The sequence below is a fragment of the Asparagus officinalis genome, chromosome 4 (assembly GCF_001876935.1).
Source record: "Asparagus officinalis chromosome 4, Aspof.V1, whole genome shotgun sequence".
In the NCBI taxonomy this organism is placed as follows: domain Eukaryota; kingdom Viridiplantae; phylum Streptophyta; class Magnoliopsida; order Asparagales; family Asparagaceae; genus Asparagus; species Asparagus officinalis.
Genome location: NC_033797.1, coordinates 22,571,208 through 22,591,687, shown reverse-complemented (window position 1 = coordinate 22,591,687; position 20,480 = coordinate 22,571,208). Strand labels below are relative to the sequence as shown.

Here is a 20,480-nt window from a genome sequence, read left to right as displayed (position 1 = left end):
GTATATATATGATTAATATTTGAGAGAAATGGTTCATGCACTCATCATAAGAATGCATGCACTGTACATGTATATATACACTCAAGGCAGATCCTAAATACTAGGAATTTTATTTTCTTCCAAGTAACATGGCATCTTAAATTCCTAAGCTAAAGGTTACGGAAACATATAGAACTCTGTAAAATGCACGTGCATGCATGCATGTGTAAGCTTGAGAAGTGACGTGTCATCCATGCTCAATTAATGCACCGGATGCGCGGCAACATATATGTCATTAATTTTGATTTTTGAAGTTACATCCTAGTCTATGAGGAAGCTTGATGACTTCAACTAGGCCAAATCCCCAATCTCGAAATTAAATTTGAAATGTGTCACAAAAAATTAAACCTCTGAATAAATCAGACAACATTGCACGAGGGGGGCTAGCAGGACCAAGTTCTTGACCTTCGTTTTATTATCATCTAATATTTGCTATGTTTATCTCGTTACAAGATGTGGGTCCATAAATACTCCTTTCGGCGAATGGTGGGCTTCGATTCAAGTGGTGAGTCCTATTCTAGATTAGGGTTGGATTTAGAAGAGATCATATCATTCAGATTGAATTGGTACAAAACTTTTCCCTTTGTCCTATCATGCACAAAAATTCTCTTTTTTGTTTTCCTTGTCCGAAAAGTATATATATGCTATTGAAATTTGTTTGCTGTCGACAGTGGCAGATCGAATCTTCCTACATGATCTCTCCTCTGCCATCCATATATAATCGATCAAATACTAATTTTTATGAGCTTTTCATGGCACAAAATGTTTTGAATCATTAAGAATGGGGAGTTTCTCAATCAATCATTCAAGAAAAAGGCATGCTAATTAAAAACCCCCCCACTTGTTGCGTTTTCCCCCCCTCTCATATTGTGTAAGTCACTTCCAATTGAACGTAAAGAATCTAAAGCTCTCCTCAAATAGTTGATGGTCCCTTTTTGTTGATGGGAAGTATGAGACATATCATGAACTATGAAGCTGCTATCAATGAGGGATCAACTGTGGCCATTAGGGATCAACATGGAAGGCTTTGGAGCGTTTCGTTTGACGCTTGGAAAGAGAGAGAACGAGCCTTGACCTGGACCTTTTTGGTCACGCCACTAGAAGTTTTTAAGGCTGAGCGAGGTTTTATGATTTGGCTGTGCACGCAGAATAAATCATGCTCTCCGATTTCATAGCAAACAATCACTTCATCCAAATTTAAGCTAATATATGCGGACTAGACAATCCATATCGTCAAGCATGTTTGTCCAAAATCTTGACGCGGACACATGACCCTTGACGCCATTTAATTAAATAACTAGATCATCAAGCATTTTCGTCGAATATGCCCAAATATCAAATCACGTAGCATAATCATCTTGTAACTTCATGAGTGCTTCTAGAGTAACTTTGTTCATATGAGGCACTGTTAACTAGGAATTGTAACTGGAGCCTAGCTTTATCCCAAAAGCTTGACACTGCTCTTATCTCAAATACCCTTTTGCGCGTAACGCCCTTATCTCAAATATCAAATCTCGCACAGTGACATGAAGTCGCATAATGCTCGTTTTGAAACTAGAGCTACAAAAATTCAACAAAAGCTCCACTTTAGCACAAAACCAATTGTCGGATCAAGTGCCCTAACCCTTGCCATCTCATCAATCCCCATCAAAATCCTAACATCCATCCAATCCAATCCAATCCAACCGTCCGATCCGCTATCCGAGGGCGGCCGAAGCCCTGTTTGGATCTCACATAAAAGTCCGTAGAAAAGGATTAGACTAATCATATCGTCATCAATATAAAAATGACGTGAATGTTGTTAAAGAAAGCAATCTCAGTTGCTGACATGTGTTGATGGGATGGGTAGGTAATTGACTTCATAGGACACACATGTCCATTAGAAAACAGCTGCATTAAACTTTTATTTTTTAATGGTTCTAACAATTTGTTAACAGCGATCCCGCGGCGTGTAGCTTAGCTGTTGGCTACGTGGCATACACTGATTAGTTTTTTAAATCTACAGAGGGGGAATCAATAATATTACTTCCGAGTTCCAATGAGCGTTAGGTTCGGCTTCCTGCTTAGCTGGATTACCGAAGCATCTCTTGCATTGTACTTGGTATTGCAGTCTTTCTTTACCCCTTCCGTATAGAAACGTAAGCGGTAGATTAATTTACGTATATGACTTTGCTCCGCTGCAGCTTTCATTGTTTGTTACCGACACATGGAGCATTTGTGTACAGGCTGCTGGGGATCCAAATTGAGGGTAAATTTCACAAAATACCCCACTGAAAATTTGAAGCAGACAACGGAGATGCATATAGGGACAGTATTGGACTCATCAAGATGCACATTATTCAGAAGTAGCTATAATACTACTGTTACACGCTCCAAACCATCATAATAACAATTGCGAAAATCTCTAAAACAAAACATCGCAATATGGAAAGAAAATCCAGAATCAAGAGGAACTCATAGCGTCATTATAGTGAACAAGAGTTGGTTCCTAAGAACATGGAACAGAAACTATTGCCGCAGAGAAACTCATATTGCTGGGACAATAATCTAACCTCGAACATTTAACCCTAACCTTTCACAATGCCTAACAAATAAATATTGCACATACAAAAATAAGTTTCGATGGCATCAGCAACGAAACAAGCATGGAAGACTCCTCCTTGTGCTGAGATCATGTTCCTTCCTGCCTCTCCCATCAGAAATCACTAGTAGCCATAGCCTGCTAGGACACAAAAAGATTTTTTTTTAAAAAAGGTGAAATATTGTTGGAAAATAAAGCTACCACAAGCTCAAATATTTTTCTGAGATTGCATAGCACCTGAGTTGTCCATTGGATTCCCTGCAGGTATAGGCTCAGGCTCCTTGATATCAACCACCACAACATCTGATGTTAAGAACGTTTTCGCAACTGACGCAGCATGGCTCAGGCTCCTTGATATCAACCACCACAACATCTGATGTTAAGAACGTTTTCGCAACTGACGCAGCATGCTCCAAGCAACATCTTACCACCTGGATTTTCATCTGATGTTAAGAACGTTTTCGCAACTGACGCAGCATGCTCCAAGCAACATCTTACCACCTGGATTTTACAAACGAATATCACTCATATTCTAATTTTCAAATCGGCATATTATAAAATGGGTCATGAAAGTTATTTAAGAACTTCAAGGAAGAATTTTTAAGAACTTCAATATCTGGACACCAATAATCGTATATCAAGACAGGGCCCCAGACTAAAACTCCACTAGACAAATTGAATAAGCAGTATTAGAGGATTGTATAGTCCAGCCAGAATATCCATCTAATTTTTCCAAGAAGGCACAGCAAATATTAACTACAAGTTAGCAAACAGATGCAATTACCTCCAGTCCTAGAAAATTCACCGATGATGAGTGATAAGTGGCTATCTTTTCCCAATTGAAAGTGGCATGCAACGATTTTGATACACTTAACATTCACATGGCCCTAAACCATTTGAGATTAATTATCATCATAATTATCAATCATCCAAGTCTCTCATCAAAACAGGGCTCTACTGGCAAGCAGGCGATTAATTTCCCCTGGATAAGAGCCTAGAAGCAAAATGACATGGTTGCTAAGGCATGATAATACTCCAAAAACCAGTGAAACACATGCCCGTCATATAATTAAAACCTACTAGAAAAAAATTAAGATGTCATAGTGCATAAAATAATACGTCAAAATTTTCATAAGAATTATTTTTTTAACTTCTACAGAACTTTTGCATGCCAAAAGATACCATAACAAAAATTCTTGAAGAAATAGAAAATCAGAAAAAGAATAACATGCGTAGAATAGTAGAGGTCTTCATAAGGGGGTTGCATATGAATAGAAGTCAGAACCTCACCAAACTTGCTTCCAAAACGACTGTGTAAATGTATAGGAGCAACAGAAGTATACATGTCAGTTCATTCAAATGTTTTATGCCACAAATAAGAACTGCATACCTTTGTGGGATCAATTATCCCAGCAGCCATCAAGTCCTCATACTTTCCAGTGGCAGCATTATAACCATATTTGGGGTTGTCATTAGAAAGCACCTAATGAAACAAGCAAGTAGTCAACAATGTTAGCTTGAACAAGTAATGAACAAAGAAACTATGTTTCCATGGAAAGCAAGACTGTACCTTCTCAGTGACAACACTTCCATTAACTCCAGCATTCTTGGCAATCAATTTCAATGGATAGATCAATGCCCTTTTGACAATATCTGCTCCTACCTATATGTTTATCCAATAACAGCATGAAAAATCTAAGTCATTCTTTATTTGTGATAATTAAAAGAAGATCCTAAGCAAGTGGCATCAATGAAGGTTAGCTAGTAACTCCTTGTAGGCGTCAAAAAATGCTTACAGACATCTAAATATCACTCAAGGCAAGCCGCTCTATTAATCAGAAGGGAATGATTCAAAGGAAGCAAAACAACATGGAAGAACATGTACACACCAACAAATAGCGCTTGGTTTCGCGGCTCCGGCGTGGCAGCTCATGGCGCCGCGGCCATGGCGCGGCAGCATATGGTGCCACGGCTAAGGCGCGGCAGCATATCGTGTCACGGCTAATGCGCGACAGCCTAAGGTGCAGCGGCTATTATAGGGCGTGCTATGGTGGTTACAAGGCAGTTATATGATGATTATTTGAAGTCCGCTTAGGGCCTTGAGTTTTGGTGAATTAGAGCAAGAGAGAGAGTCTTCCTTCTTCACAAATATCCTCAAGAAGCTTTTAGCGATTCCTAGAGATCTAAGCTCAGACTTGATCTTTGGAAGAGTGAACATCTTACATCGATAAGATATTCGCTTTCAAATTCTTACTTCGATAAACGAAGGAAGAATTCCCAAAACCTTCACGATTCAATCAGAATCTATGAATCGGTGGTCCACGGGCTAACGCACCTCCGGCACAGGCAAAGATAAAGTTATAATTTTCCTTTTGTTGTGTAAAAGAGGTCTTATAAAAAGACTATTTCTTTTGAATTTATTGTAATCGACCGAAGATATAATGAATTCTACAGCAAAACTAACTTTTGACGAAAACAAACTGGCGACCACAGTGAGAGCCAACGGTCTCGCTGTCGAGACCGTCGTGTCGCAGCCGATCAAGATTTCAGTTGAATCCATGGTCGAATACGAATTCGACCAAACCAAGTTTGAGGAATATCTCTCATCATCCTCTTCAAGATCTTCATTGTCTCGCAAGTACAAGAGGATCTCATCATTGAAGAAAACTTATATGCCAAAGAAGGCTAAAAGTGAAGACTCTCGTCCAATCGTTGTTGAGGCCTTGCCTCGCAACATTATCCCGGCGACCCACAAAGTCGGAAACTCTGCTCATAATGATTCCACCCTAATTAAGGAGTCGTTCGATCGAAGTTCACCAACTCTGACGAAGAGGGCTCGTCAGAGGTGACGCCAACGCCGCGCTCGTCAAATAGCTAAGGCCTTGGAACAAACCGACGGGATTCGCTATCACGCGGACTTAGAGTCGAGGAGGCATCGAGTGATTCAGTTGTCCCAACGACCAATAACTCATACCTCTGTTAAACTAAAGACGGATGAATGGACTTTTGTCGAGAGGGCTTGCTCAACCCTCGAAGAACGTATATAGAAGCGTCGTGCAAACGCTGCTTATGCATATACTCTCTTACAAAGACGAGAAGGAAAGAAGAAAACGGTGGCAACCACCAAAATTCTACAAAGTTTGGATTCCGAAGTCTAGAGTTGTGCAAAATTAGCATTTGGAGCCCGTTAAGACTCCGCACCCACAAGGGGGTGGTTCTAAACGTGCGACTCCCGACATAACCTTGGATCGCTCAAAGATAGTAATAAATTATCCTGAGAATGCCAACAAGGTTTTATATCCCCAGAAGAAGACGCATTCACCAAAAGACATCGTCATACCTGGGAGGTCATACCAACAGACGATAAGATTTTCCGGCAATCATACCGATGAATCATACTATCAAGCTGGGGGTATGAACAAAATTCGAAAGAGAACTGTCCGGGAAATGAACTCTCATTGTTCCTGTGCGCGACTCATTAGAGCAATGCTATCAGAATGTGACTGTTTCAAACGAGAAGTCATTCCACTAAGAGTCTCGGTATTCCACAGTCTTTTCACCGAAATGTCGAAGCCTAAGCCGAGACATTTCCGCAAGAGAAAATCAGCTGCCCAAGATGATGAATTCCCTGAAGTCACCATTAACGTGACTGGTAAAAGAAAGTCTAAGCGGCATTCAAGTGCCTCAAATCCCGATTTTTTCCCGAAAGAAAAAGTCAATCCAAGAACTGCTCAAATGATGTCTCGACTCCAATTAGGAGCCATCAGACGCAGAGATTACAAAATAATGCAAGGAATGTCATCGGAGGATGAATTCTCGGACACTTGTTCTGCAATCGCTTCTGATGATACAATGTCTAGCACGGGACAAACCAGAGAAGTACTCACGATCACCTCTGATTAATTTGCTCAAATGCTTCAAGAAGCTCTGACGAAGCAACATGAAGAAATTAGAGCTGAAATGAAGACAGAGATGGAGTTAGCTATCCAACAAATGAGAGAATTGCTAACTCAACGGTCTCAACCTCCTGAGTCCAGTCAGCGAGCTGAATCCAGCCGTCGCACTCAAAATATTACAGATGACAGTGTTTTCGCCAAAAGTCGAATTTGTTGTTACACCTCCCAATAGCAATAACGCTGGGGGTGGTTTAACACATCCTCCCAATAACGATATTGGGGGTGGTTCAATGGCACCTCTTACAGGGGATGGTCTAACTCATTCTCCTCAACGTCCTTTGAATGAAGACATAGACGATGACGGAAAAATAAAAGAGCTTGAAAACAAAGTCAACACTTTGATGACGGCTCAAGAAGTAAAAAAGACGGGTATTCCATGTCCCTATCCAAGAGAATGGGGATGACGGCTCAAGAAGTAAAAAAGACGGGTATTCCATGTCCCTATCCAAGAGAATGGGATTCAATACCATACCCATCAAAATTCAATCTGATTAACTTCACACCGTTTGAGGGGAAGAGTTCGCCGATTCAGCACTTGATTTATTTCAAGTCTCATTTGGGTATGATCTCCGGAAACGATGCTTTAATGGTCCGATCATTCGTTAGCACCCTTCGTGGGCCCGCCTTCGATTGGTACCGACGTCTCAAACCAGGGAGCAGCAATTGCTGGAATGACATGGAAAGTTTATTCCTCAGCAATTTCTTCGATGATGACACCGAAGTGTCAATCGGAACCCTTCTGGATGAGAAGCAAAAAAAAGGAGAGTCGGTCGATAATTTTGTCAAGCGCTTCCGTAACAAAGCAATGAATTGCAGTGATCCTATTACAGAGGAATTTATCCTGCAAACATGCCACAATAATCTCTCCATCGATGTCCTGGAAGCTCTGGGTGTCGTACCATCCAAAACTTGGAAAGAGTTGAAATTGCGCGGTGAACAAGCTGAACACTTTCTTAAAAGAAAGAAAGCTGAGAGAAGCCGACCGACGACATCTGCAATCGCTGGAAACGAGACTCCCGATCCGAGGTTTCAAAAGGAGTATTCTTTCGAAGATGATGAAGCTCCAGCCATATTGGAATATCTCCTCGCCAATGATAAAATCGAGCTACCGCCTATTAAAGATCAGGAGGGTGCTAAGATGATTACAGATCCAAACTACTGTGCATACCACAGAAGGATTCTTCATCCCACCAATATTTGCTTTGGACTCAAAAATAAGATCCAAGCATTAATTGACTCCGGCGTCATAATGACGAAACAAGCCAAATAAAGACGACCCCATATAACTCCAGTGGGTGCACGAGTATAAACTGTTTCCCCTCACTCCAAAGAGTATACGAGTATAAACTGCTCCTCGATACTCCAATAGGTATATGAGTCTAAACTGTTCCCACTCTTGACGAGAAGTTCCTGGAGAATTTTTACATGTAATATTCTTAAGGATAACCCGGTCATGTAACTCAGTATGATGTTAGACCCAGTTTCGCGAAGGAAGCTGGGGGTGGATGGTTCATGTAACGGGAAGTTCTCGGAAGAATGCTATATGTAATTTTCTTAGGGATAACCCGATCATTACAAACAAAGTGATAAACACTACATCCCCACGTTGATTTCTGAATACTCTTTTGCTGAGATGAGATTTGATCACTTCGTTGGATCAATCTTTCCTCACAAAATTCTCACATGGTCAAACCTTTAAACAGTTAGGACCAAAGCCAAAATCCCCTCTCAATTCCTTTTATGAACGAGAGGTCCACAAATTGAACGATCAAACCTTTAAACAGTTAGGATCGTCTCAAGTCTCCATTTGGTCAAACCTTTAAACAGTTAGGACCAAAACCAAAATCCCCTCTCGATTCCTTCCATGAACGAGAGGTCCACAAATTGAACGATCAAACCTTTAAACAGTTAGGATCGTCTCAAAACTCCCACTTGGTCAAACCTTACTACAGTCAGGACCATAACCAAAATCCCCTTTCGATTCATTTCATGAACGAGAGGTCCACTTTCAGTTGAATAATCAAACCTTATGACAGTTAGGATTATTCAAACCAGTCCAGATTCTCTAAGTGGAGATCCCACTTTGAGTTTCTTTTGCACCAGGAGATAGAATATAAAATTCTTCCTCTCCATCATCGGGTTCATCTCTACCAACAAACAAGAGACCAGGAGATAGAATATAAAATTCTTCCTCTCCGATTTCGGGTTCATCTCTACCAACAAAAATTGCACCAGGAGATAGAATATAAAATTCTTCCTCTCCAATTTCGGATTTATCTCTACCAACAAACAAGAGACCAGGAGATAGAATATAAAATTCTTCCTCTCCGATTTCGGGTTCATCTCTACCAACAAAAAAGAGACCATATTACTCCAATGGGTGCACGAGTCTAAACTGTTTTCCTAGCCTCAACAGGAAGTTTCTGGAGAATATTACTCAAAATATTCTTAAGAATAACCTGATTACCTCTCAACGGGTATATGAGGTTAAACTATTTCCCGAACACTCCGATGAGTATACGAGTATAAACTGCATCTCCTTGAACCTCCCAACGGGTATATGAGGTTAAACTATTTCTCGAACACTCCAATAGAGTATATGAGTATAAACTATTTCTCCAATCTTTAACAACAGTTCTGATTCAAGACTTCGACGACGGCCACGCGATAAACGCTGCACCGGAGGAATCTTAGCTATCCTACAAAGTACTGAATAGACCAAAAGATAAAGAAGTCAAGGATTGAAGCCATCCATAAACTATGTTACGCAACTTCCTCAACAAAGTACTGAAGAAATTGTAAAGAAAATTTATCATATCCAAAGTGTCCCAGACTCCTCTCCAAAAAATAATGAGTCTGAGATACTTTGGAGGGGGTATCTGTAGGCGTCAAAAAATGCTTACAGACATCTAAATACCACTTCAAGGCAAAGAGAAGACGATAAACGTCATTCTCTTAATCAGAGGGGCTTGGTGTCGCGGCTCCGGCGCGGCAGCTCATGGCGCCGCGGCCATGGCGCGGCAGCATATGGTGCCGCGGCTAAGGCGCGGCAGCATATCGTGCCGCGGCTAAGGCGCGACAGCCTAAGGTGCAGCGGCTATTATAGGGCGTGCTATGGTGGTTACAATGCAGTTATATGATGATTATTTAAAGTCCATGTGACGGCATATCAGAGATAGAACGTATGCTGACGTGGACAAACAGTTAAACCACGAAAAATGTGGTTAAAGGTCGTGGGAGAACTGTTTCAAGCACGATGGAACGTGCTGGTAACTGCCTCTTTGGCCGCGGCAGTCCACACTGCCGCGCTAATAGCCGCGGCAGTCCACACTGTCGTGCCAATAGCAGCGGCCAAAGAACAGCCATCTGGTTGGTTATTTCACCTCCGTTTCAACTGTTGTGCACTCATACCCCTATAAATACATTCCTAGACACGAAATAAAAAAGGGGAGAGCAGATTGGAGCTTAGGGCCTTGAGTTTTGGTGAATTAGAGCAAGAGAGAGAGTCTTCCTTCTTCACAAATATCCTCAAAAAGCTTTTGGCGATTCCTAGAGATCTAAGCTTAGACTTGATCTTTGGAAGAGTGAACATCTTACATCGATAAGATATTCGCTTTCAAATTCTTACTTCGATAAACGAAGGAAGAATTCCTAAAACCTTCACGATTCAATCAGAATCTGTGAATCGGTGGTCCACGGGCTAACGCACCCCCGGCACAGGCAAAGATCCCACGCAAGCAGCGATCCAAACAACGATCCTGCGTTTGTTTCTAAAAAGTTATAATTTTCCTTTTGTTGTGTAAAAGAGGTCTTATAAAAAGACTATTTCTTTTGAATTTATTGTAATCGACCGAAGATATAATGAATTCTACAGCAAAACTAACTTTTGACGAAAACACTCCTCAAGCCCAATTTGTTTTTATCTTTTAAGTAAAGGAGACATAACCTAAGAACCCAAATGCAGAAAGATTACCTTTTGCTCATCATTTTCTAGAGTTTCCTTGATGGCGTCAACCTTAGATGCAAGCCTCAGAAGTGTACATCCACCACCAACAACAATACCCTCCTCAACAGCAGCCTGTGTATAAATGCAAATGAGTATATAGTAGTGATATACAACAATAACATTTAACGTTATAGCCACTAACCCCAACCCCTTACCTCACCCAAAAAAAAGGCCTACCACCCCAAGATAGTAGATCTAAGCTTCTCATTCACTATGTTATTTGAGTGTTGTAAACAAAATTTATATTTGCAAGTAAAGCAAGACTGTATCCAAACTTCGTCCTTTACATAGAGTAGTTACAAAGGAAAAAGAATCAGGCCACGGTTCACAGTACACCTGTTGTACGTTACATGTAGGAAGAGAGCAATGAAAAGCAACCTCCCAGAAAATTTACCTTAGTAGCATTCAATGCATCTTCCACTCTCAGCTTCTTCTCTTTTAATTCAGTCTCTGTTTGTGCTCCAACCTGAGAAATTTTCAGTCTTTTACATAAGAATCTAATATATTTTTAATAAATTATGGCCTAATTGTTAGAATATTTTCAGGTAAATGAACAAAACCTGAATAACAGCAACACCACCAGAAAGTTTTGCTATTCTCTCATTTAGTTTTTCTCTTTCATATTCTTGTTCAGCAGCCTGAATCAAGAAACAGATAAGATTTTTCACAAGAGGTCTAAAACCATCCATGGTGTATGTAAAACAAGACATTAAGTATGCACCTCTATCAAATTTCGGATCTGTCCAACTCTTTTAGCTACTTCTTCTTGGGTGCTTCCATCACCAACTATGGTGGTTGAATCTTTAGTTAGCACAACTTTAGCTGCAGTACCCAAGACCTCTTTGTCAGCCTTTTCCAATGTCAGTCCAACTTCATCTCTGATTACAGTTCCTGCAAAAAGTAAAGAAAGCAGAGATACAAATTCAGGTAACACAAAGATTGAAAGTAAAACCTACAATAAAGTAAGACCTACAAAAACAAATAGTACAACCTCCAGTCAATATTGCTATGTCATCAAGATATTGACTTTTGCGCTCCCCAAATCCAGGAGCTTTAAGCGCAGCGATCTTGAGGGACCCCCTTAATTTATTTACGACAAGGGTGGCAAGAGCTTCCTGTTCAATATCTTCAGCAATTATCAAGATCGGATATCCACCCCTTATGGCGTCTTCCAACACGTTGATCAGATCTCTTGCATTTGTAATTTTCTTGTCAACAAGAAGCAACTGAACAGAAAAATTGACAAAATAATCACTTACTTAGTTCATGTCAGTACTCAGAAGAAAACAGATATTAAACTAAAAAAACATAAACCATGTCGTAACCAATTTAGAAAAGATCTCAGCAACAGACCTTGCAGTTCTCATATTCAACTGACATCTTTTCACTGTCAGTTACGAAGTAGGGGGACAAATATCCACGATCAAATTGCATTCCCTCTACAACATAGAGGTTGTTTTCTGCACTTTTACCCTCCTCGAGCGTCACTACACCTTTCCTACCAACCTTACTCATAGCCTCAGCTATCATGTTTCCGATCTCATAGTTGTTTCCAGCACTAACTGCAGCTACATCTGCGAGCTCACTGTCTTCAACCTAAACCATCAAACTACAGAAGTTGATAAAACTGCCCGCATGTAAATACACACAGGGACACGAACCTCTCAAGGGGTTTTGAAAATGCAGCTTATACAATCATGAAAATAACAAACTTAACGTGAAGTTCATCACTAAAAGGCAAGTTTCCTTTCAAAAAGGTAATATACCTCCTTTGAAATGAGCTTGAGTTCAGCAACTAAGCCTTTAGCTGTTTTCTCTATACCTCGGGTAATTTGAACAGGGTTGGCACCAGCTGCAACCACCTAAAAATTTCAAACTGATTTAGCTACAGAACGAGTTCAAATTGTCAAGTATAGACATTTACTAGAGGGAAGGGAAATATTCAACACACCTTGACACCTTCAGCAATTAGACCTTGAGCAAGGACAACTGAAGTTGTGGTCCCATCGCCAGCCAAGTCATTGGTCTTTGCAGCTGCTTGTCTTACCAACTTGGCACCAATGTTCTCCACTGGGTCCTCCAACTCGACCTACAAAAACAGTGTCAAAGTCTCTCACAATACCCAAATTCCAGGTCACCAAACTATATGAGAATCGCACTTGAACATGTACTATTGTTATTTCAAATTTCAATAGCTATTCATGACTACCCTCAATTTATTTACAAAAGCAATAGATGGCCAATTTGGATAAAGTTTTCACTGTACAAAAATATAAGCACATAGAGTACAACGGGTGGAAATTCAGAATGCAGACTAATATCATATGGGAAAGAAAGAGCTAAAGAACTTCCGGGTCCTTCAATACACAACTATTCAGAATGAACAACAAACCAATAACTAAAAAGAACAGCCAGCACACCGAACCATGGAATATGTGGCTTTTAGCCATGTATACAATTACTTGCAGCTGCATATTCAAAGCATATACATCGTACAAGGTAGTACTGAACAGACAGATTTCTCACCGATATTAGACATTTAAACCTTTCCCCAAAAAAAGACATTTAAACCAAACCGTCACAAGTTATTATTAGTGACCATTTATGCCAAATTGTTAATGATGCTTGTCAATTATTAGGTACACTATTCAGGGCACAATTGGACGACATACCTCTTTAGCCACTGTGACACCATCATTAACAATCTTTGGGGACCCATATTTACTTTCAAGAACAACATTTCTGCCTTTTGGACCTAAAGTAACCCCAACAAGATCTGCAAGCTTGTTAACACCGGTCTGAAACAAAGAGAACAAAGTAAATGGTCCAGATCAGGTCTAACAACCTCCCTAACATGCAGAAGCCCCATGCCGGGGGAAAAAAGATTAGATACTGACTTGCAGCTTCTTAATAGCTGACCCATCCTTATTAAAATATAGCTCTTTCGCCATTGCCCTGATCTGAGAGTTGCATCGTTTCTGTAGACGGAAGTTCTGCCTCCTGCTACTTAAAGAACTAGAAGAAATCGAGGCAAAAGAAGATAGCTGGGACGGCCTCCCTGTAAGGGCTGAGAGCTTCTTTTCAGCTGCAAGGCCGCTAGAGGCAGCAAAAGAAATAGTACTGCAAGTGGATGCCATTACCTGTTGACCAAAATAGAGAAAAGACGAACAAATAGCAGTATTTAGCTGTGAATTTTAGCAACAGGAAAAGAAATAAAACATAGTTGTGAGTGGCACGGAGGATCATGAGGCTGACATGTTAGCTATTCTGCACTAGACCTATTATAAGCATTAGAATGGTGACTTAGTACATCCTTTATATCAGGCAATAATATGTTAATTCTTCAAGTAAACAGCATCCATCATCATATCATAACTCAAGGAATCCTGCATCTATATTTATCCAGCACTAATACAATTGTCAGTTTTTCGAACTGAAACACAGGGCTCAAGGATACAGCTTACATAAGTGTCTTGCATTCACAGAATTAATCAGTTATTCGATAAGCACAGGGATCATGGAGAGAGCATTTAAAGAATGAAAACAAAGTTTGAACTTGCTCTCAAATGATTCACTAATAGAATACCAGCATTCATATTTATTTTTTCTTGCTTTTTTCTTCATGTTACCACTTATACCATGCTTTTTGCTCGACAAGAATGTCAATATCAAGAATGTCAATATCGTCTTGCAATTATCCATCGTTATTGTAAAATGTTTTTCTACTGCTTTAGGACTTCTAAGATACCTTATGACCAAGGTTTTAAAAATTGGCCGATATTATTGAAAAATGAGCAATATATCACAAATTCACTATGGCTGATACGATTTCTAAGAAAAAAATCAAAAAATCATTTTGGGCCGGTTTTTGCCGATAAATCGCTCAAAATCCGGTTTATTGCCCAATTTTACAGGGTCTTAAAATCAGCCAATTTTCTTAAAAATCTAACCTAAATATTGGTTTGGGTTTGCAAAACCACCATTTTATTAATCCGACTGGCAACTGCTAGGGGTGAGCACGGTTCGGTCCAAACCGACTGAACCGACCGAAAATTAGCGGTTCGGTTCGGTTTTAGATCTAAATCGGTTCGGATCGGGTTGAAAATTTTTCAACCCGAACCGTCCAAACCGACCGAACTAAGTCTAATAGCCTACCCAATACCCATTAACCCTCAAACAACCCGACCCGTTCCTCAAATATCAACGAGTAAACCAACCCTAAAATCCCAAAATCTTAGCCGCCACTTCCTCTCCTAAGTTCCTCTCTCTCACTCCCTGTCTGACACACTCCAAAATCTTAGCCGCCACTTCCTCTCCTAAGTTCCTCTCTCTCACTCCCTGTCTGACACACTCTCCAATCTCCATTTCCGCCTTCCGCGCTCGCCGCTCGGCACTCCGCCGCCAACCGCCAAATCCCTAGAAAATCGCCTATTTCTCTCTACTTAGTTCCTCTCCTTAGTTCCTCTCTCTCAGTCCTCTCTCAAGTACTCCCTCTCTCAAATTCTCAATCCAAATCTCTCAAGTCTTTAGATTTCTCTCTACAATCTTTTCACAATTACTCGTCAACAGGTTGGCATTATCATCTGCAAGATAAGCCCTAATTCTGATCGAGGTTTTGTGTACGATCTGATCCCAACTCCTCTCACCGACGGTGGATCTCCCACTTGCGCTCTCAAATCTGAACCTGCTACCAAAGAGGATAAGAATAAGGGATCCAGAGGCGAGAAATCTTCGAATGAGTCGCCGCTTTCGGTCGAAATTAACAGCGATTGAGTCGCTGAGCACACTAGACAAGTAAACAGAGGATTAATTTGAGAAATTTGTGATCTGGTTGAAGAATTTGGAGTGATTTTTTCTTTTGTTTTCAGGTTTCGAGAATGTTGATGGGTGGTATGCATGTGACTGGTGTTTATTTGTGGGCACCAGAGTCTTCGTTTAAAGGCTACTTCGCCTTCAATCATATCTCAGGTATTCAATTTGTTGACGGGTTGAAGAAAAATATTATCTTTTAGGTTCTTTATATGTGGAAAGACCATTTTTATTTGTAGTTTACTCTATGGCTAATTTTTTTGTCATTTTATTTTGGTGAATATTTTGCAAGTAACAAATGTGCGAAGATGAGTTTTAACTGTGCTATTTACTAGTAATTTGATTATGGAGGTCCTTGATGCAGTTTCTTCTTGAGTTAGATAATAGAACCGAACAAACCGAACCGAACCGCACCGAACCGACTTGCAACGGTTCGGGTCGGTTTTGAATAATGGGCGGTTTGGTTCGATTGTTCAAATTTTGATAAAAACTGAACCGAACCGAACCGTGCTCAGCCCTAGCAACTGCAACCCACAAAATAATAGGGAAAAAACCTAGCCCTAATTTCTCTCATTCTCCCCAATCTCTCTCTGTACTCGACGACTCTCTCTCTCTCTCTCCACACACACTCTCTCTCTCCCTCAGACCCTCTCCATGACAACTCTCTCTCTCCTCAACGACGAAGAGTCAAAGAGCCTCTCTCTCCGACACTCTCCTCGACAACCTTCTCTCTCTTCAACGATGACGATGACCCTCTCTCTCCTACAGACCCTCGATCACTTTCTTAAAGCCCCCCGCGCACCCACAAAGAACTTCTTAGACTCGAAGCCGCTTAAAGGCCTCAAAGCTCCCTCAAACAATTAGCTCCATTACGCGGTCAAGAAGCAAGTTTCAACAATTGGTTAGTGCTCTTAAACATGAGCTATTTTCATTTTAGTATATTTATGTTTCATTAAATATACTCATATTACATTTTAGGACATTATATTGTATATGTTCACCATCCGATATAGTACTCCAAATCTTATTACTAATCCCCAATGTATCCTCAATAACTAGGATTTGATATGAATTTTTGTCATCTGATATACTTCGATATCCGATATTTAAAACATTGCTAATGACTTTCTTAAAATCCAAGATTGAAAATGAGAAGAAGACTTCATTGCTCAAGTGTTGAGAAAATGAACATCTCTAGGTTTTCTTGTATATTTCTTTCATTATATAAAGAAAGAAATTTAGAAAGAAATTTTGTGTTCTCTTTCTTATCTCCTTTATTTGGTCCGATTGTGTGCAGTAATTAAATTGTCAACATATTTACAGGAAGCATGAGCTTGATCAAAGGAGTCTTCCACCAAACCAAAGCTCCAAAATAAAGGAGAGTGAAAAGTGAGTTTGTGCCCTTTTTAAAGGCTGAAACCCGGATTCATGCAATAATAACAATTTTTAAAGTCCTTTTTAGTTTTAAATTTGTGGCCAATGGGATTCGAACTGCTCTAGTACCATGGTAAAGGGAGTGTTATGCTACAACAAAACGCCAACGTTGTGGTGAGGGTGATAATATTACATTACAAGAAGTCTTAACGTGGGAGCACTATGATGAAATTTTAAATTAGTAGGTCCACTTTTCATTCTGGAGCTATGCTAACACTATGACCTCTCGCAATCTCTCCTTTCATGTACAATCTCAGTAGTCTAACCAAATCTACAGAATTCATGGACCCGCGTCAGATATTGACCACCCGTGAGTTCAACATCATCCCCATCTCAGCACTGAACACCCGTAAGTTGAATGGATAACCACCTACTACCATTTTTATAGATCTTATAAGCACACAAGTCTAGCAAGATGCCAACAAGGCTTCCTACATTTTTACCAAAACCTAGGCTAGTAAATCTTCAAACTAGTATAGGCGTCTTTGGAGTAATGAGGCCTTATGTCTGTTAGGAAATGACTCTAAAACAGAAAACTTGATGTTAATGTTGAGGAAAAAACCACGCCCCTAATATAGGAAAATAACTACTTTGATCCAAACAATTATCCAGTATCTATTTTCAAATTACTTCCTGATGGGGGTATCTCAATACTCTCGCCTTCCATTATTGATTGTATCAGGCTAACCAATATGAGAAAGTGAGAACCTGATGAAGAAATCGGCATCACCAATTAGTGACCTGAACATCGAAATTATCCTTAGTGCTAATCATTCTTGAAATTAGCATAACATTGAGCTTCTTGGTTACAACATAAAAAATCATATAAGCTATATGCCATTTCTTAAAGATTGAATTAGTCTACAACATCCTAAAACAAGAAATCCAAAAATTACAAACAAGAAATCAAGGAAAACGTGAAATTTGGAGAAAGTTGGTCCTTTTGTTATAAAACTTGCACCATCTTCTCTTGGCTGCATAGTTAGGTAAATGTCCCATGCATACTTAACAACAGAACCGCCCTTTTGCACTTACCCTAGAATTTATAGTTATACTAACACTACACTAAGTATCTTAAGCTGTAGACCAGTCCAACAACATACCTTCCAAAAGGATTAGTGTCACTTATGCATGCAGAAAAATAACAGAATCCAAGAATAAAGGCACCGATTGACTTTATATTATTCCCATGAGAGAATAGAAGTTCTCCAAATTCCATAACTTCTAAAATAAGTATCAGGATTTGTAGAAATAAGAAGGTTTCAACATAGTGAATATTAACTTCAACTAACAGATTGACAGAGTACATTTCAACCAATAGGGTTCTAATAACCAAATTTGCAATGTGCATTTTATTGTCATCTGCCCTCTAACATATGGCTTTTACACTGGCTTTCACATTGTAGCTGTCATATTGTTATCCTATTATCACAGCCGTCATGCTTGTAAAATCTAAGCTTTATCCTGTAAAATTGGATGTAATGATTAACAGGCAACAGAAAATCACATCCCATCCAATGGAACATACGAAACATAGTATGTTCCCATAACTTTGCCCCAAAAATGCAATTCATTTTTAGTTACAACCAGAGTATACTGAAATGTTTCTTTGTTAAAGGTATAAAACACAGAGACATAGACATTTCAGGTCACAAGAAATAGCCTGCACATCTCAGTTCCATGTAATTATTTCCAGATAGTTAGTCAGAATAGTGGCAACTTACATCCACGCCTTTCTAGAGTATCCAATGCAAGCATTTCCATTACAATCAACCCTTCTTCATTATATCCGTTGCATTAAACAGATTATACTTTCAATTATACAATGATAGTATACATAATAAAACTCAATAAAAAAACTTCTATAGTTACTAACTACAGTTCAAATCCATAATCAATGACTGATTTAATGATACCTCAAGAACTTCCTTGCTTCAATGATTCAACGTACTGAACTTTTCTTAAATAACCATCACCAATTTTGAAATGTGTTTCTACAAAGAGTTTATCTTTACAGTAGGAACAAAACGTAGGAGTGTTTATATGTAATCTAGTTTTAACACTTGGAAACGAAGCACCAGTCTTAGACTAAAGCCTTAGTGTATTGCTTTTCTTGGCGCATATTATCAAATTCAAAACAAGAAACTCAAAAATCTGTTTAAAAATCAAGCACTACCAGTTACTGATGTCAATCCAACACCACCAGTTTTTCTGCCATCCATCGATTTTATTTTCGGGTTATGAGATAATTCAACCAACAGTTTAGCTTTTTCCAGGTAACTAATCATGCAACAAAAGAATTTACATCTTTGTAGATGAAACATCATAGGCTCATAGCCTCATACACAACAATATTTCTTCCACAATCTCAACCTGAACCGAAACATACATTTTAAAAAAATGAGCACAGAAACTCTCCTTTTTCTTGCTACCCTTCAAGTGCATTACTTGGGTAAAACCAAGCATTTGCATAACTCCATAAGTACTGATCTTTAATAACATCCAAAAATGCTACTTAATCTTGTTCTAAAAAGTAACCCAATAAAAATTAGCCGAATAAATCTATCTTAAATTATGGTCCAAGATGGCTAATTTTCACCCAAAACAACAGTATATACAGCAAAAACATCAATTCAAGCCCTTCAACAACCTAGATCGCGCCCAAAATGTCAAACAATCAAAAAAGTGAAACAAATCAGACACTAAATTGACAGCTTTGGCGATAATCGTGTCCAAACGCACTCATAATACAACAAATAAATCAAAAATGAAGAGAGCATTACCTCAGAGGACGAATCGAAGAGCTAGGGTTTGGCGCGATCCCAATGGATAAGGCAACGTAACTGAGATCGGGCGATTATCTTATAGATGATGGATGAAATGAGACCAGAGGAGAGGTTTTTATAAGAAGCGAGGGTTTTTGCTAGGATTTTGTACATTTTCTTCGCTCTTGAAAGTTCGGGCGGATCTGGGCCGTTGATTCGTGAGGACTGCCCGTTTGCTTGGAGATTTGGCGGAAGAATCTAGAAAGGGGGAGGAGGAGTTTGGGTGCTGTTTGCCGCTTTGGGAGCTCGCACGCATCTCGGTGCGAGTCTTTTGCGCTTTGGGCTTTGGCTTTTGGGCGAGGCGGATCTGGGACTTTCGCTTTTGTGACGGATGTATCCTCCGGGCCGTTGCCGACTTCAATTGCAATTTATCTGGTTTTTTTGGGTAATAGTATTTTAAAAAATAACCCGTATACAATACGTGCGTTACACGTGATGCACATTAAAAAACTACAAAAGTTTAAATCTTTAATATGCAACTAATTTCACATCTATTTTTTAATACCAAAAGCACCAATTCTATCACTATTTATGAAACAGAGGTCATAACCTAAATATAAACTATGTTTGACGAAAAAAAGAAAAACGGAACCATTGTCTCTAAAAAGTATTCAAGCATTATGAAACTTTAAGTGTAACGGTGTGTCACTATGGTTGAAACTTGATTAATCTAGAAATCGATATGAAAAATGAATGGTTATTTGAAAACATTTAATAAAATTTGCATGAGAACATAGTAAATCATTCTAGGTACAATTGACCAGAAAGTCATTCATAGAAAAATTTATTTTTGATATGAAAATCGATGAAACTTTAGGAGATTAGATGCT

The 20,480-nt window shown here is 39.4% G+C and overlaps 1 protein-coding gene across 1 annotated transcript; it reads right to left on the bottom strand.

Moving 5' to 3' along the window:
- On the bottom strand, positions 2,445-19,975 carry LOC109836922 (ruBisCO large subunit-binding protein subunit beta, chloroplastic). The gene is made up of 16 exons (XM_020404967.1): positions 19,609-19,975; positions 13,480-13,722; positions 13,255-13,380; positions 12,534-12,671; positions 12,349-12,444; positions 11,936-12,178; positions 11,574-11,808; positions 11,304-11,473; positions 11,143-11,220; positions 10,977-11,048; positions 10,550-10,654; positions 4,191-4,283; positions 4,011-4,103; positions 3,069-3,121; positions 2,858-2,928; positions 2,445-2,758 (listed from the first exon to the last, which is right to left on the bottom strand). The coding sequence occupies exons 2-16, from the start codon at positions 13,717-13,719 to the stop codon at positions 2,745-2,747; spliced, it is 1,827 nt and encodes a 608-aa protein (XP_020260556.1). The 5' UTR covers positions 13,720-13,722; positions 19,609-19,975; the 3' UTR covers positions 2,445-2,744.

Bases quoted from the DNA above. Each gene is read 5' to 3' on its own strand.
- LOC109836922 (XM_020404967.1), bottom strand. From the start codon at position 13,719: ATGGCATCCACTTGCAGTACTATTTCTTTTGCTGCCTCTAGCGGCCTT. The intron at 11,474-11,573 runs GTTGTACTATTT...TACTTTTTGCAG, and splicing joins CATAGCAATATTGACTGGAG to GAACTGTAATCAGAGATGAA. The intron at 4,284-10,549 runs GTAATCTTTCTG...ATAAACATATAG, and splicing joins TAGAAAATGATGAGCAAAAG to GTAGGAGCAGATATTGTCAA.